A 17,943-nucleotide genomic window follows, 5' to 3' on the forward strand; every position below is an offset into this window, starting at 1 on the left:
TGTGTGCATATCTTCATCCTTCTTTTTGAGAAGACCCACCTCTCCCTACTTACAGCATAATTTTTCTTGGATTTTCATCAACAGAAATTATGTTTGTTTTCAACAGGTGCATCTTTTTGGGATCAAGGAATGCTTTGACTCTTTATCTTCAGTTCTACAGAAACTTTGCCTAAGCTACTATGGAATGATCTGAGTCCAGATAAGAGTTATCCCTCCCAAGTTTGTGGACATGTTTTTAAATACTAGAAATTATTTCTAACACCTCTTTTTAGTCTATATCACAGTTCTTACCATCTTCTGGGATTAACAGTTTCTATTTCAGTTTAATCCTTTCACTTAAGTTCTAACATACTGTATACCTTGAATGACTTCTTGCCTAGAGTTCAATTATCATTAAACTTATCTCACTGTTAAAATTTACATTAAGAGATGCATTCTAAAATGTAAAAGTCTTTCAAAAAAACTTACATTTTGATAGAAAAAAATTATTAGGGGAAAATTAAAAATACTTTTGATGAAAAGATAACCAATATTATTTACCTTATGTACCATAATCAAGCTATTCCAGCACTGCTGCATTAATATTAGTACAGGTGTTCACAGAGCAGGTCAGTCTCTCATAGGAGGTAAAGAGGGCTTGTGCACTGAAACTTTGTCCAGTTTTCCCCAACTCCAACCCCACAATCTAAAAAAAGTTTATTTATGCCCAGAACATGTCTGCTGTGACCTTGCACACAGTACTTAAGTTTCTTTGAAATGGTTTATTCATGAACAGCAGAAGGATAATGTTTAGCTTACACAGTTATTGTAAAAGCTCAGTTATTGCAAAGAGTGTTAAATGCTTACTTGCTCAAAGGTGTTCAGTTCCAGAAGAAACCGAACTGTACCTTCCAGCAGAAATAAATTTGATTTTGCTTATAGGTTTTGTTGGTTGTTTGGATTGGGGTTTTTTTTTCAGTTGTTGGATGGAAGAACATGATCTATTTTTTAGCACAGGGAAGTAAAATATAAAAGACTTTTATATCCTTTGTTGTTTCTTGAGACCCTGATCGTCCAATAAAAGCCACAATTATTGTATTGGATAAACAGCTATTTAATGCACTTCATTTATTTTGAGACTGAACAATTCTAAAACGTGAGCTATCCTTACCTTTTACCAAATTGTTGTGTAGAAGGAAAAATGGGATTTGACTGTAATTATTCCAGCAAGAGTTCACCTACCTTCTCCTGGGATTGCAACCATCCTGACTGAGAGGAGAGAGGCCTCACATTTAGGACAGCAACTGAACTTGCACAGTGGTAAAAAGCTAAATTAAAAATGCCATCTAGTGGCTCTCCTTCCCTTTCGTGCCACAGTGCTTAAAACAATTAAGGCCCATTCAGCCAAAATACAACAGAGGAGAGAATCTAACTCTGACAATAATAATTTGTAAAGTGATTGCCATTGAAAACCCCTTGCTGGCTCTGCATATGTAGCCCTTGAAACTCCTCCCTCAGATAAAAATCAGTCTGACAAAAGAAACTCCATAAACCAGGTACAATTTTTTGTTCCTCATTTCACTGCTGAGCAGAGAGGTCCTCTGCTTAATGAGCTGCACACTCTTTTAACTTTAGTTTTTAAACTTTAATAGCTGTAGTTACAGTTCAACTTTGGAGTTTTCCCCCAATCTCTTGCAAGCAGAAAGATTTTTTGTCAGTCTCCATCATGCAGTTGATATGATGTAGCAGGTTTATAAGGATAAGTTTAATGATGAGGGTAAATTAATCCAAATACAAGAATTGGGAAAAGGTTTTGCAAGGTACCTCAACACCAGATGGTGCTTTTGGCAGAGTTCAAAGGTCAGAAAGATAAAAAAGGGAGTATTTCAGGAAAAACCAGAGATAAGCCTGAAGAAAATGGGGTGTTATGTTATACCTCAGTGTAGCTGATTTCCTCTCTGAATTCCTCTGCATGCAGAAGTGACCATTTAGTAACAGTGCATCAAAGGACTCTCTCTGCTTTGCCTGGGAGAGTGGGGCTCTCACGCTTTTTCTTACTTACCCTGAGGAAAGCACAACAGAAGATGGAACCTGACTGACTTGCAGAGCTGTAAGTTAGGGAACCTTCACTCCTCTAATGTTCCATTTATGCTGCTACCTGCACTGCATTTGACATTTAGTAAAGTTTCAGCATTTTAATCCAGGTTGTGAACAGCAAAGTAGTAATGCAAATAATTTAATTTCATATTGATACAGTGGAATATTAAATAGAATTTAGGAGCCAGCTCATCCTGTTTGTCTGTTGGAGGAGAAGAAGTTGGAAGGAGGAGAGAGAGGATAGGAATATAGTCACTTTTTTACACATGAGCATTTCTTCCCAAGACACAAGACTTTCCTGGACTTGAAAACTGACCCCAGGAAATGTAAAAATACTTTTACAGTGGCACAGAACCTTAATGAACATTTGTTTGTTTAACTAAAACCATTTTAAGCAACATCCAATAAAAATGATCCATGTGGCCTTCAGATCCCATTACAGCAACTGGAAAGACCTTTGCACCAGTGCAATTACATTGACTTAAACTGGGTCTTCAGATTAACCCCTGCAACTCCAGACACTGCTGAGCTCTGCTGCAACAGGAGAGGCTACATGAAGCTGGAATGGCAGCTTTCCTATAATTAATTGTTCATGGTGTTTACCTCTGTGCATCTATGTTGCTTGCAGCTTGCCTTCTTTCCTAGAATTTGCATGTTTGGTTTAGATTACTTAGGAAGATCAGACAGGAAACAGCTGCAACCAAACTTGAAAGTGCAGTTTCTCTAAAATCCTCCTTCATTTCTCCATTTGTTTGTGGGGTTTATGTGTTTATAATAAGAGATTTCTGCATCTGTGGTGCCAATTTGCCTTTTGTGAAAATCCAAAATGTCATATACAGCAGATGAAATGTCATTATTCACAGGGCAAGACACAGCCAGCAAACAGGGGACATTCTTAAAGGTGCTCAGCAGGAAGGTTTTTTGTGGGCTGGTGCTGTTTCCTTTCCAAAAGCTGGTTATTAGACTTTAGAGCTTTTTGTGCAAAAAGCACAAAACTCAGTCTGTGTTCACTGAGATGACAGTTCGTTCAAAGGACCCACCTTCCTTTGCATGAAGTTTCCAAAGGGTTTGGATCTGTTGCTGTTTTCTAATCTGTATCACTAGGCTGAGTCTCTATTGCAGAAAATCCTCTGAAAAATAGGAAAGTACTTTTAGTAGTAGTTTACTACTTTTCTTTGGATTCAAATTTTTGCTGCTAGTCAGCTTTCTGACAAAAGGATTAGCTATTGGTTAGAAATATTAGTCCAATTTTTAACTTGCTTTCTTAGGTATATCTGGCTTATTTGGTGTTTCTGATCTTTGTGTGTCCCCATAACAAGAAATGTTTATAAAGCATCAAGAGTCACAGACTTTTCATGAATATCAACGAGGTCACAGAAAGTAATCCATGCTAGCACCTGCTGTGAAGGCAGTGTGGATGAGGGGCAGATGTTTGCAGCCTCTGGAAGCAGAAGATATTTAAATTGCACCAAAGTAGTCACAATCAGTTGTCCAAACAAAAAAGCAGGGGAAAAAATAATATTCCCTGGGAAAGAAGGAAACCCCAAATAGTGCAGTCTGACCTAAACAAGAACACAGAAATTAGTTCAAGAATGTATTTCCACAGAAAACCAGAGTTGCTGACTGTACAAGGCCGCAGATAAGATTGTTCCTTTAAAAAAGTCTAAATATAGGATATATTTTAGCATATAGCTGCACCTTAATACAATACCTGGAATTAGACTAATTTTCTTATAAATACAGGTAAGGATTTTCTTCTGGCACAGGACTAAACTTTGCTCACCTATAATCAGCAAACTCAAAACCAAATCTGAATTTTATTGAAAGAAACTAGAGTTCTAATTTTTTCAATGCAAATTAAGAACATAGAGCACTATGGCAACCAAGCACTGTTGCTACAGAAATCTGCCATTTTTATTAGCTATTCCTAACGACAAAACCACTGCAAACCTGAGCAATACAATTTCTTTCCTCGGATTATATCAGAGAGCAGAATTTCTACTATTTTTGCCTTTAATTACATATCACCTTAGTTCATCAGCATAATTAAACAGTCCAAAGCAGAAATCTCAATTAGATATTCAGCCCTGTCAAGTACCTTCAATATGGGATTCCTTCTTGTGTTTAGAAAGCGTGGAGTGAAAGGGATATCTCCTGCAGGACTGCTAACTGTTTCACCTTCATTTACATGGTTCGTAAGTCACTTCAGCTTATGCATGTGAATTTATTAAATTACTGCATGAACATGTGAGCAATAAGTTACAATTTTCAGCTGAAGAGAAGAATTTAACCATGGTGGGAGCACAGGAAACTCAGAGCAGTCAGGTTTGTCTTTGGGCTGCTGTGTGAGACTTTAAATAGTACAAAAGCTGAAAATTGGTAGGGCAGAAGGAAGAATCATTAAATCCAGCTCCTGTCCCTGCACAGACACCCCAACAATCCCAGTCTGTGCATCCCTGGAGCACTGCCCAAAGGCTCCGGAACTCCGGCAGCCTCAGGGTGGGAACATTCCCCAGGGAGATCTCTAAGGTGCTGTTAGTATATCTGAGCACTGGGCAGAGCAGAGAGATGCAGGTAAGGTGTGGGAACTCAAAATGTCTCTTAGACATTTTTAGAGGTTCTAGGCCTTGGTCAGAAGCATTTTAGACTCTGGCAGGCAGCTGAAAAACAGCTGTGATTTTGAGTTTGAGCCATGAAATGAATTACCAACTTTGGAGGTAGAACAAGCAGTCACAAAAGGTTAGATAACATAGTAAAAGTAGTTACAAAGTAGAGGGGAAAATTTTAGTATTGTACAGGGGGGTATTTACTTTATACATGGGGGTCAAAAGTTCTAAGATAGAAGAAAGTGGGCTGATCCTGTTCTTCCTCCTTCTTTTTCCTTGCCTCCATGTTCTTGGTGATGTTAGCACTCACAGATTGATTTAGAGTAGAAAAGCACTTTGTAATATAGGTAGTAGGTATTAGGGGAAAACTATAAACATGTAATACGTAATATACCATATAAAAGATAGCAGCAGCCCTGGGTGGGGGGAGAGAAGAAGAAGACAGCAGATAGAGAGGATGTCAGTGTGTGTGTGTGCCTCTACCCAGGCCGCTGACCAAACAGCCGCAGCCCGAGAAGACAATCTTTTAGATAACTAACAATAAACTGCCTTGAGACCAAACAGCAAGAAGCTGCAGAGTTTTTCTTTAGAAGCACAAGTTAGAAGAAGAATTTCACCACCATATGAGACCCCAGAGCAAGGTTGGGGTTCTCACAGTAAGGGTTGCTGTGGGTGGCCTCTTTCAGCTCAGATTTGTCAGGCAGATAAAATAATGATACGTCAAAGTGTCGGTTGTTTTGGTTTTGGTTTTTTTATGTGTTAAAATATTGTTCTGGTATTTTTTCTTAAAATTACCTTCTTTCTTTTTGTATGCTCTTCCACGCAACATGAAACTATTGTTTCATTGTTTCAATGAAAAGAAGAAACAAGTGAAAGCTCAGGGTCATTGAAGATGATCGGCGTCTTTCCCCATGAGGTAACCTGGGAACACGCTCAGCTCATCTAGATATTTGCACCACATTATTCAACTAAAAATCCTTCACTACAAGAAGCTAGTCAAATTTAAAAATGCGCTGATAGTATCAAAGCATCTTGTGACTTGCGAATCTCTGTTTTTGCGAAAATGATTGTTAGAGGTTTTAAAGAAGGGACTACTTAGTAACCACTGCGTTAACATCAGTAACTACTGATTAACGTCCGTGCACTTTGGGCCCATTCCTTCCCCTCGTTACCGGGCTTAGAGCCGCTCAGTGGAAATGTTAACTGAGACAAGCAGCCATAGGAAACCAGAAAACCGGGGAGCCAGCAAAACGAGCCCTTTTGTTCTCCATAATCTATATAGCGAGTTATTTACGAAAGAGCTTTGAGATTTTGAGCCTCATCAGCCGGGGTCCTCAGCGCTGAAGGGTGTGGAGTCGTAGTGGGGAAAAAAAAAATCCGAAAAGCCCTAGGGCTTCTCGCTCAAGGACACAGCGTGGTTTTAAATGTTATTAATGAGGGAGAAACCCCTGCTGGTGCTTTTTCTTCCTAACACGTGTCAGTGGCTTCCTTTTTGCCGTCGCTATCGGGCTACCCAGGGCCGCCCCGGCGCCCCCTCAGCGGGGCGGGCGAGGGGCGGGGCCGCTGGCGAGGGCACAACATGGCGGAGGGGCGGGGCGGCCCGCCCGCCGTGTCCTGACGGGAACTCGCGGCGCGGCTGTCGGTTAGCGCCGTCCCTCAGCCCGCCGGGGGCAGCGCGGGCCGCCGGCCTCGACTGGCGGCTGCTCGGCTGTTGGGTGCGCCGGGGGCGGGGGACGGGGCGGGCAGAGAGCGGCCACCGCCGGGGCGGCCGTGCCGGGGCGCAGGGAGTGGAGCCGGGCCTGGCGCGGCTGTGCGGAAGCGGGAAGGTGGGAGTGTGCGGGACACGGGCTGCGGCGCGGTGCGGGGTGGGTGTGCGGGGGACGGGCTGTGTGCGGGCTGCGGGGCGGGTGTGCGGGAGCAGAGGGTGTGTGCGGGGCAGCAGGGTGCTGGGGAGCAGGGGCCGGTCTGCGTGCCGGTGTGTGCGGCTGGGGCAGTGCGGAGGCGGCGGGGCTGGGGTCGGTGCGTACCGGATGTGTGTGGGCAGTGTGCGGAGGACGAGGGAGGGGAATGTGGGGATCTCAGAGGGGCTGTAAAGCCGAATGTGACGGGTGTCTGTTGTTTCAGTGGGAAAAGCGGGCGGCGTGCGCTGCGCGCTCCGGCAGCTGCCGGCCGTGCCGGGCTGGCCGGGCTTGGCCCGGGCCCCGCGGGGACACCGCGTCCCCGGGGAGGCAGTGCCGGCGCTGGAGAGGGAGTGAGTTTATGTAATAATTGGCTCTTACATAATGGTCTTTACCCACACCGCTTTAATTAGCACCGGCACCGGGGGCGTCCTGGGCAGCACCGTCTGCACACTGCGGCTGGGGAGGACCCCGAGGATGGGAACGCAGTGAGCGGGGCTGGCACGCAGGAGCTCCAGGGCTCCTCAGCGCTACCTGACCTTAGGCAAGCGCCGGGCTAGCCGATGTTAGTGACCCTGCTGCTGGGCGGAAAACCACACTGCCTGGCAATGTCAGCCAGCCGCTGCGAACAGGGGACGTTTCTTTAAAACACTGTTTCAATCCGCTTTTTGATCAAGTATGTAAAAGTCATCCTTGTTTCAATCTCGCGTGGCTGAGAGGGGCAGGAAGAGAATGAAGGAAAACGGAACAGTGAATGGACTGAAAAAGGCTGACAAACCTTGGCTTAGTTTGTGCTGTAGGTGCTTTTGGGTTTAGCTGTTGCTGGAGTTGGTAGTGTCAGCTGTCTTCTTATTATTTTGGTTGTGTTCTTTCTGTAGGATAACAAAAGGCATTGTGTGTGTTGGGAGATGCAGTGTCCCAGGAGACTGCAGGCGAGCAGTCTCTCCTAACATCAGCAGTGAAATTATGCTGTGTCTTTGCCTGTTCTCACCAAGTCGCCAGAATCATAGTGGTGGGGGTCTGTTGGAATGCTTGTCTGCTCTTTTCTGCGTTAAGCATGGGTAGCACACTTCAGAAATGTTTTGTGACACATTGCTTTGGGTTCCAAACAGGATTTCAGCAGTTCTTGGGCTATATCAGTAAGCCTGTTTAGAATAGCTCAAGGTGACTTTTATGTCCTGCTGATTTCTTGGAAACATTTCCACTCATCTGATCTGGCCGGTTTCTTGTTATTTCTTGTGAAGCGCCCTGCTAAAAAACTGGTGTTGTAGCAGCATGTAGCGTTTTTAGCCTGAGCAAATGGTGTCACAGGCCACCTCAAAGTGTTTGAAAGCTCACAGAGAACTCTCTTGTTCTCAGTGGCTGCTAGTGAATTCTTTTGGGAGTAATTGTACCTGTAGTGCTGCCATACAGTGAGGTTTTTTAAATCCATGGGGCAAAATTCTGTCGTGAGTGAACATCTGCTTGTACTTAGCACTATCCCACAGCTGGAATATCTTATTGAAAGCAGGAGACAATATGAAGACCTTCCCCATGACAACTGAAGAGCGTCAGCTGCTGAAATGCCCGAGGTTTCAGTGCTGTTGGCATCAGAGATCTTCCCCGCAGCTTGTTCTAATTGCCTTGCAAATGAACAAGCCAAATTTTGAACCTGTAAAAGTTGTCAATGTCTTATAACTTTCACTGCACCAGAGTGCACAATGTTGTAAAAAAAGCATTAATTAACCAGCAGTTGAATTTGCCTTCAGCTGTGTAAAAGATCCTGTCTGCCTGAGGGTTGGTTAAGACCTTGAAGGTAAAAAAAAAGAACAGCTGAGCTTATAAGCTGTAACAGAATTGGAAAGGTAGACTGGCTTGTTCTAGCTCTGAGGATCATGGTAATTCACATAAATCATTAACTGGCCACATCTCTCAGTCTTCCCATGGGGTTTAAGTACTTATCTTCTCTTGGGTTTGAAGTTTTGAGTCTATTAATAGAGTTGTACTCTAGCAGGCTTTTTTGAGAGTTGTGCAATAATTGTCACTTTAAGTCCCAGTTTTGTTTGTTCTATGTCATGTTAGACAACGCTTTTCCTTGTGCAGTTTCCAATACCGTTTCTCGTAATGTTGCCATTTCTTCTTATTCTTGCCACAATTAGGGAAAAAACCCTGTCTGGAAAGTAAAAATTTTCTTTTCTGATGAGTTAAAAGGAGCAGTCGTATCCTTGGTTATAATTAAGTGATGGAAATTGTATCACTTTTAAGATGCCTTTATGCATAGCAATCTCTTTTGGAAAGAAGTTCTGAATGTTTCTGAGAGTTTTAGATATGCTTTTAAACTTCTATATGGAAAGCTTCTTATGAACTTTCTAATTATTTTTCCTTTCCTCATTTTATATTTCAGGCTGCAAGGAAATTCCGTGTTACTGAAGGAAGGTGCTCCAGTTTTGGAGTGACTTATGATGTCAAGAACTGTATCATCCTGGATTTTAAACTCAGCCAAAAGCAGCATTATTTTACAAGGGAAAGGACGTTGGTACTCCATCTGTATCCCAAATAGAAATAAGATAAAATGGAAGCTCATTTTCTCCAAAACATGTCCCTACCCTGCTGGGAGCTGCAGCTTAGACGGAATTTTCTCTTTTCCCAAAGCATTCCGGCACACTTCCACCGAAGAAGAACATTTTCCTTTCCAGCTGTCTCCGGCACAAATCAACAACATACTCAGAGCAGGCGAACTGTCCCACAGAACACTGGATTTGAATGGCAAGAACGCGAATTCCGTGCTGAGGTTTGAAAGCAACCAGCTGGCCTCCAACAGCCCCATAGAGGACCGGCGGAGCGCGGCCACGTGCCTGCAGACGGCGGGGATGATGTTCGGGGTGTTCGACGGCCACGCGGGCGCCGCCTGCGCCCAGGCCGTGAGCGAGAGGCTGCTGCACTACATTGCCGTGTCCCTCATGCCCCGCCGGAGCCTGGAGGAGATCGAGCTGGCTGTGGAGGCCATGAAACCTGTGCGGCCCATCCTGCAGTGGCACAAGCATCCCAACGATGTGGAGTACCAGGAAATCGCCTCGCAGTACTTTGAGAACCTCCGCGTTTACTGGCAGCACTTGCTGGACCTGGACACTGAGCCGGGGTTTAGTTTGGAGGAAGCCATGATTTGTGCATTCAAAAGGCTAGACTCAGACATATCACTGGAAGTTCAGGCTCCTCAGGAAAATGAGTTGATGAGAAATATTGCCCTGCAAGTAGCTTTTTCTGGTGCCACAGCCTGTGTAGCTCACATTGACGGTGTTCACCTACATGTGGCAAACACCGGTGATTGCAGAGCAGTTTTAGGGGTCCGTGAAGAAGATGGAACGTGGTCTACTCTCCCTCTAACCCGAGACCACAATGCCTATGATGAATTTGAAATTAGGAGATTGAAGCGAGAACATCCTAGATCTGAGGAGAAAACCCTATTTGTGAATGACAGATTACTGGGGATTCTCATGCCCTCCAGAGCTTTTGGAGATGTGCAATTGAAATGGAGTAAGGAATTGCAACACAGCATTCTTGAGAACAGCTGTGATGTTGAGGCTCTAAACATTTATCAGTACGTTCCTCCAAACTACCACACCCCCCCTTATTTAACTGCAGAGCCTGAAGTTACATACCACAAGTTAAGAAGCAAGGATAAGTTTCTCGTTATTGCTTCAGATGGGCTATGGGAGATGCTGAGTAATGAGAAGGTTGTAAAACTTGTTGCTGGACACCTTACAGAGCTCAACATGCAGAAACCACCACTGATTTTTAAGAAGCCAGTTAATTTGGGCTACATGCACAACTTGTTGCTGCAGAGGAAGAGCAAAGGCCTGGCCTCCCTGGACCAGAACACTGCCACCCATCTGATCCGGCACGCGATCGGCAGCAACGAGTACGGCGAAGTCGACCCAGAGAAGCTGGCTGCCATGCTGACCCTGCCCGAGGACCTGGCCAGGATGTACAGGGACGACATCACTGTCACTGTGGTGTACTTCAACTCGGAAACTATTGAAGATTACTACAGGAGCCACGAGTAGAGCCTTGCACTGCTGCAGTTCAGTATCACTATGGAACTTTGATCCCAAACCATTCCTCTCACTCTCTGGTAGTGCCGCTGCTACCAGTGCCTGCAAGTTCCTGAATCTTTTTGTTACTTACTGGCTTTGAAAATAACTTTCTAAATGGTGAAATTTCCATGGGTTTCCAGGTTTGTATACACTGAAGAAAAAATGTTTTCATAAAACCTCACTGAAATGTGACTGAACTAAAGATTGTGGACCAGTTCTGATTCCATGAGAACCTCTGGTAAAACATTCCAATGAACAAACAAGGCAAATTTCACGGAGACTGGTACAGTTTTAATAGAGATGGATAATAGGTGTAGCTGCATGGAGTGTCAGACTGTTCTTGTGGAGAGCGAGTAGCATCCTGTTGAAGCACTGTAAGTGAATTAAGTAAATTAACCAAAACTTTTTTGGATGTGTCAGATATTTTAACATATTTCCCCATATTTATAAAACAACATGAAAGCAGACTGTTCAAAAACTCCTGGGAATGTCAGATGTCTTTCCTGATTCTCTTCTTTAAGCAAGGGAAAAATTGTATCTTCTTGTGCAGTTCTTTTCAAGTGGGAATTCATATTCTCTTAACTCCGTGTGGACTTGTGTGACAGCTTGGAGTTCAAACACACGAGGGTCTTCAAAGTTTCCTGTTCAGGATTTAACAGTACTAGACTTAAGCATTTGAGTCATTTGCTTAAACAATGTACTCTTTAATAAAGTATTGATAATTTAAATGGTTTGTCTGATTTAGAAGTTCAAAAATAACTTAAAAGTAAATACAGGAAAAGAGAGCACCTTTCTCTCCAGATTTAACTTAGAAGAAATAACAGTGCTGATACTTCTCCAAAATAGGTTTAATCTTTCATTCTTTTTTCTCCTTATAGGTACAGAGTTATCTTCCCTAATGAATATATGTTTTAGTCTCTGAACATAAACAAAATTGTATTTTACAATGGTTTTCCTTTATACTGAGCTTTCCAGAGTGCCGTCCAAGCTTGCAGATTAGCTTTTACGTATGGGGTTCTCTGGTGCCTCTTCCTTGTTTACACTCAGCAGGAACTGTTTCCCACAAGGATGTACACACTGAGAATATAGACCTGTTTGCTGTTCTTTGCTGCTGAGTAAGAACTTGTGTGGGTGCAGAAGAGCAAATAAAAATATTGCTTTTTTTTCTTAAATTCACTTAAAAGCATTATCCTCCTATACTTTAGCAGATTAAAAAGTTGTTTTTTTCCTCAAGACCTTAAGTAGACAAGGTCTTGGGGCTTAGCCTGGTAGTATTTTTGGATTTGGGGCTCTTTGTGTACTTTTCCTTAAATATAAAATTTCTTAGTGCTTTTTTCAGGCATTTAAAAGTCTATTTTGAAGATAAGATTAGAAGGAGAAGGAAGCTAAAACTGTTGAAAAAATATTCATGCTTTTGACTATTCAGGATTCAGTGCTACGATTGCACTCACTAAATGCATCCTTAAAAAAACCTTCTGAATTTACTGTTATTATTTTGTCTAGTACATTTTGGAATGCATCCAGCCATTCAACCTGAAGGCAGATTCAATGAGTAGATGTTCCCCTTGATACCAGCAAACCAGGATTTACCTCAGGATATCTGAGCGCTGGGTGGTAAGGGCTGCAGGCAGACTTGGGGTTTGTGCCAGATGCTGCAGAGGTTGCTGAAGTTCTTGGTGCTGGGGTCCAGCTTGTTTGGAAGGCTGCCCTGCCCTCATCCCCCAGGCTGGTGCTGTGGGACTGAGATTTCCTCTGCCAGGAAAGGCAGGCAGGGATGGTCAGGCCCATGTTAACCTCAGAACAGGGCTGCTCTGCCTTCAGGGCAAGGGGGTGAGGAGGGGAGAGCTCCTCAGCAGCATCCCTGGACTCTTCTGGCCTCACTGGGCCCTGTTTGCTCCTACAAATCCTCTTGTGGGATCAGTTACAGCTGCTTCAGTGCTTGAAATGTAGCTGTAAGTAGTGAGAAAGCATTTCTCAGCTATCTCTTAATTGAGAAATTACTTAGCAGTGTGGCCAGAGGCACAAAGTTGCTAAGCCATTATCAAAAGGAATGTGAACTGAGACTTGTCTCATGAAGACAGTCAAGAAAACATTTAATGTAGAGCCAAAATGCTGCTGCCAGAGTAGTGTAGAAAAGCGGCAAGCGCCTAGCCATAAAATAAATAGAAAGTTCTGTTCCTTTCACCATTCACTGGCAATACGCAGCTCATCTCTTGAAAGACACTGTGGCACTTTTTCAAGTGTAGCTCCTGGAGATATTGTTGTGTGTAGGTTGTAACTGCACCTGCAAATTGGTAGTGATTGTTTCGGGGAACGTGTCTGAAAATCAGAAAGTTTTATCCTATTCCATGGTAGGTTTGCTCAGTTTTTACATACAGCACTACAGTTCTCTATGGTGAAAAAGGATAGTGTTAAACTAAGTAAAAGTTTGATTTGGTTTGGTTGGTTGATTTTTTAAAATACAACTTACGGATTCAGCTACATATTCCCCAGAATTTGTTGCTGTCAGTGAAGGCAATCCACTCAGAATCATTTAAGTTGATAAAGATCTCTTAAGATTTAATCAAGCTGTTACCCCAGCACTGCCATGGCCACCACTAAACCATGTCCCTAAGCACCACATCCAGATGGCTTTAAACGTCTCCAGGTATGGTGACTCTACCACTGCCCTGGGCAAGCACACAGGGAAAGACAGGAATTTGCCAGAAACTCCTCCCCATCCCCAAAATGAGTGTGAACTAGGACTAATGAGGATGAGAAAACCCCAGGGTGAAAAGTCCACCCATGTGGAAATGTCTGAGGACTCTGGAAAGGCAAAGCCGATTCTCTGACATGCCAAGCGCGTGTCGAAGACAACCTTCAGGTAAGCAAGGGGTTACTTGGCATTGTTATCAGAGCACCGAGTTTTATATTCTCAGTTGATAGCCCAGGACTGTGAGATGACAGCTATGGATTCTTACCACAGAGCCCTTGGACATCCACCCTCTGTCACAGCTGTCACACGGGGGACAGGAGCAGCCAGCTGCGGTGGCACCTGGCCTGTGTCATTCACCCCATCAGACAGCTGAGCACCTGGAGCTACGTGAGCACTGAGAGTCATTTCCATGTCCATGCTCACATAAGAACAAGGTGACAATACTGTCACCCCTCCTCTCGTGATCTCTGACAGCTGGGACCAGGTGATCCAAAAGAACTGTACCTGATCAAAATGAGGGAGATTCTGCCAACAAGCCTGAGGGATCTTCAGCTCTGAAGAGCTGCCCAAACAGAATAAAGTATACACTGTGCTGGAATATTGCATTTTCTTGCCATTCCTTTCAGACTCAATTCTCTGCAGTATTAGGTGTGCATATTTACTCAGGAAATAATAATGTTTTAAAGTCACTGCAGAAATTAAAGGTTGTGCTGAACTGTGACAGTGTGCACACCGAGAAATGTTTTGTGATGAATTTTCCTGCTACAACCACAGTAAGTTGTATGATTTCAACAACTTAATGCACCCTGAAATTGCCTGAATAGACAGCAATTCAATTGTGTCTTCTATCCAATGTATTTTAACAAAGTTCCAGATTTGGTCACTTCAAATTCTCAGTAATGTGTACACCATACTCTTCTGGGTATTTTCATCTCTTTATTGCTTCATTAATTAGTGCAATCAGAACTAACCGGCACTAATAAAAATAGTATTTTGTGACTTGGAGAGTCAAAATTTTTTATGTGAGCAAACTAACTGCATTAACCTGCTCCTGCAAGCTCAATGATGTGAAGATTTCTGAGAACATTTAGATGCAACTCCTGCAAAATTAAAAATCTGTTGGGTTAAACATCATTTCAGGCATTCTGGTTTAGGTTAGATAGTTCTGCTTACCTTTTATGTTCTTCAGCAGTAAGAGAAGTAATAGTCAACAGTAGTCACACAAATTCTGTGTCTTAAAATTATGGGCAGTATGGCTTTTAAATAAAATATCTGAGGTTAGGCATGGATGTAAATACTAGGAAAAATATTATTTTCTTCCCTAAAACTTACACCTTGAGCTCAAATACAACTTCAGAACTCCTAAATTATTATGCTTATTTACATATAAGTATTTAGACATCCATAATGTAGTTGGAGTTGGGAGAGGGTCTTTTTTTTGTAACTTTTTTTGTAGTTGGTGAGGGGGGATCAATTTTTTTTGTAAGTTAAAATACTCCTTTCATACTTAAAACCAGTCTTTATTAAATGGATGAAAGGCTATGTTTTGGTTGCTGCACTGGAATGTAGCTCCTAGGGAAATATGCCAGGTTCCAGGTCAGAAAGCACAAATATTCAACCTGGGGTAGAAGTAAGCAGTTTGAGTTTGCTGAAGTGTTTCTAGCTCTGGGGGCTTTCCACAACAAAAACAACTCTTAATAAATGAAAGTAAAGACATCTTGACACTATTTATTCCATTAAATTAACCAGCTAGCACAGGGGACATGAGTTCACTGTCCAAAATATCCAAACTGGGCTTTGGTTAATTTGACACTTAGAGAAAGTTATTTTAACTTTGATATGTACATGTTCATCAGCAGTTAAAGCATCACTGTAACATTCAAAATGTTGTAATTGTCTTAAAATCATGCAAACCCCCCTACAACACCTACAAAAACAATAAATCCTTGAATTGCAGTAGACCAGTAGCAAGGTAAGCGTTCATGTATTTAGTCTTTGAGGCTTAACTTTGTTCCCTTTAATTCTGAGCATTTATCTGTTCTTGGAGAGGTAAAAAAAAAAAAAAAAATTCTCCCAGAAGATACTTGTCTAAAATTGAGGAAGAGTTTTTTGATGTTAAGTTGAGCAGAGGTTCTGTTCAGAGCTGTAGCTGTAATGAGAACCAGAGCAGAGCTGTGCACACCTGGGGGTTTTGTCAGGTTTGTCACACTGCTGCTGTGTGCTCTGTACATCCACAGGCCCAGGACTCCCACAGCAAGTAGAAAGGGAAGAATCCCAGGTGTCAATTCCTCTCAAGGTTACAAAATGTGGTGTGACATGAAAAAATGTTTTCCCTTCTTGTATCTGTGGTGAGGACATTGACCTTCAGAGTGTCCCTGTCCAGTGGAACACTTGCCATTTTAGCAGCTCCTTGTGTCTATCCTGCAGGCCTGGCTCAGGCTGCTCCTGTTGGATCTCTGCGCTGGGTGAGATCATTCCTGTGCTGGTGGCTCGGGGACATCACGTGCCAGCAGCCCAGGGCACACAGGGCACCTCTGCTGCAGCTGGGCCTGGCACTGCAGTGCTGTGACTGAAGTTCTTTAACATCCTCGAGGAACAAGGTGCCTGTGAGCCAGCAGCTGGGACAGGGAAGAATAATTATGGTTTTTATTTGGGTTAAGGGAACTTATCTGGCGTTTTTCGTAAAGAGAAAAAAACTGCATGGCTTGATGAGTTTTGTTTTTTTTTATTTAATTAGGCAGTGCAGAAGGGGAAACTGTGGTCATCAGGCAGTGTTTAAAATTTTATGGGCAGCAGATGAATGGGTCATAAAGCACACTTGCTATGCCTCCCTGCTGAAATTTCGGAGCTAATCATACGGAAACTTGTTCTGGGGTGGGTAGGTGAGTTCGGACTCTGGCTTTGCACTTCTCCCAAAGCAGCCCAGGGGTTCTCCCTGTGGAAGTTCTTCCTGCCTGCAGGTGACTGCTTTAGGGGCAGCCTCCTGCTGCCAGTGCCAAGGGTTCTGAGCCCCCAGCGTGGAGCCTTGGCGTGCTCCTTTCTCTTTGTGTTCAGTGGCTTTGGTTTGTCCCCTCTGAAACGGACTTGGCTGCTTTGAGGCGGCTCTCACGGCACTAGTTCACACTCCACACTTCTGTGCTGATTTTCTTAACAAGCAGAATTCCCATTTCAGTGCATTTCTGCATAATCCTTGCTTTGGTACCTGCAGAGCCAGGCTTGGCCAGACGATGTCACCTGAGATTTGCGAAGGGATTGCTGTGCTGTGACCAGTCTCTCCTCTCTCTTTCTTTTCATAACATAAATTTCAGATGCTCTTGAAAATAGAGAAAAAAACGCCAACCACCTACACACATCTTAAAAATTCTGTGTGATTTGTTAGTACTTCAAACTTATGAATGGGGTAATCTGAGCAAGAGTTTGATGAATTCTTTTTCAAGATCAAGCTTGAATGGCCCAAGTACCCTCAGGGGTTATGCTTTGTGGAACGGTCTCTGGCACTGTGAGGTACAAGAAGGTACAAGAAGATGTCAGTGAAGCCAGGACACACCTGCCTGAGCCTCCTGAACAGGCTCTGCAGTTGCACAAGAGGAAAAGATGCTTCCAAGAGCTGGGGAAGTGTTGGCTCAGCCACAGCCCTGGTGTCTCCTCCTGCTGCTGTGCAGCTCCAGCTGCAGTGCCCTGGCTGCCCCAGGGCCACGCTGTGGCCTAGGTTAAAACAATTTCAATTGGACAAATTTCTAGTCTGAGAATTGCATTGGAATGCTCCTGGACGAATGGGGATGCACTGTTCACAGAAATGTCTTGTGCCAGACTCATTGTCAGCTGGAATTCTTGAGTAAAATGAGGGTTTCCCCACCCTTTACCCTTTCCTTTTATCTCCAGTTCTTTTTTTTCTGGACATAGTTGCCTGCACTGGGTGCAACTTACCAAAACTTGTATTTTCTGTGTATTCTTGCTGTCACATTTGCCACATGCCTCTCTCTCTCCGATTTCTGTTACTCCATGGTATCACATTTTCTGATTATTGTTCCAAGCAACTACATCAAGAAAAAGGGACAACATTGTAATTTTAGAGCAATATGAAAAGGGAGACATAACTTTCTTCCAGAGGAGGCTGAGGGAATTCCAAGCTGCAACCAGATGTGGTTTCAGCCAGGTGCACATGTGAAAAATCCACAATTCCATAGAAAAGCTTCTCCCACTGTTTACTGCTGTCACAGCAATGCAGAATTAACACAGCAAGTAACCCCCATCTGAAGTGCTGGGGGACAGAGGAATAACTTTGTACTCATTGTTACTTGATAAAAGTAATCATCTTAAACCAGCTTCACTTTTCATGCCATCCCAAACTTCAGCCTGGGATTTGTTTGAGTCTGTTTCTAACCACTTACCATGAAAATAAAATAACCAGACAATAAGTGGAACCCAAATGAAGGACTGACATGCTGGGCAGCGGTGGAGCAGGGCAAAGTTGTGGGTTCTGATCTCAAACCATTTGGAGTTTTTGCTAACCAGATTTTTTCTGTGCTCTCACTCTATTAGAAGTGAAATCTGGTCATTTGGGCAGATTTTCAGAGGAAATAATAGATCATTAT

At 43.3% G+C, this 17,943-nt stretch overlaps 1 protein-coding gene across 6 annotated transcripts; it reads left to right on the plus strand.

Annotated features, from left to right (window-relative positions):
- Positions 1-5,578: 5,578 nt before the first annotated feature.
- Positions 5,579-14,345, plus strand: PDP2 (pyruvate dehydrogenase phosphatase catalytic subunit 2). 6 transcript variants are annotated; one of them, XM_085589415.1, is made up of 2 exons: positions 5,579-5,598; positions 8,964-14,345. In XM_085589415.1, the coding sequence occupies exon 2, from the start codon at positions 9,019-9,021 to the stop codon at positions 10,621-10,623; it is 1,605 nt and encodes a 534-aa protein (XP_085445541.1). In that variant the 5' UTR covers positions 5,579-5,598; positions 8,964-9,018; the 3' UTR covers positions 10,624-14,345. The 6 variants fall into 6 exon arrangements, with proteins under 6 accessions (XP_085445541.1, XP_021404436.1, XP_021404438.1 ...); XM_021548761.4 differs by lacking the exon at positions 5,579-5,598 and adding an exon at positions 6,237-6,397; XM_021548763.4 differs by lacking the exon at positions 5,579-5,598 and adding an exon at positions 6,240-6,324.
- Positions 14,346-17,943: the final 3,598 nt, after the last annotated feature.

Source organism: Lonchura striata, chromosome 11, assembly GCF_050655825.1.
Source record: "Lonchura striata isolate lonStrDom1 chromosome 11, ASM5065582v1, whole genome shotgun sequence".
In the NCBI taxonomy this organism is placed as follows: Eukaryota; Metazoa; Chordata; class Aves; order Passeriformes; family Estrildidae; genus Lonchura; species Lonchura striata.

What these genes read in the sequence shown, in the direction of transcription:
- PDP2 (XM_085589415.1), top strand. Translation starts at nt 9,019, where the DNA reads ATGATGTCAAGAACTGTATCATCCTGGATTTTAAACTCAGCCAAAAGC.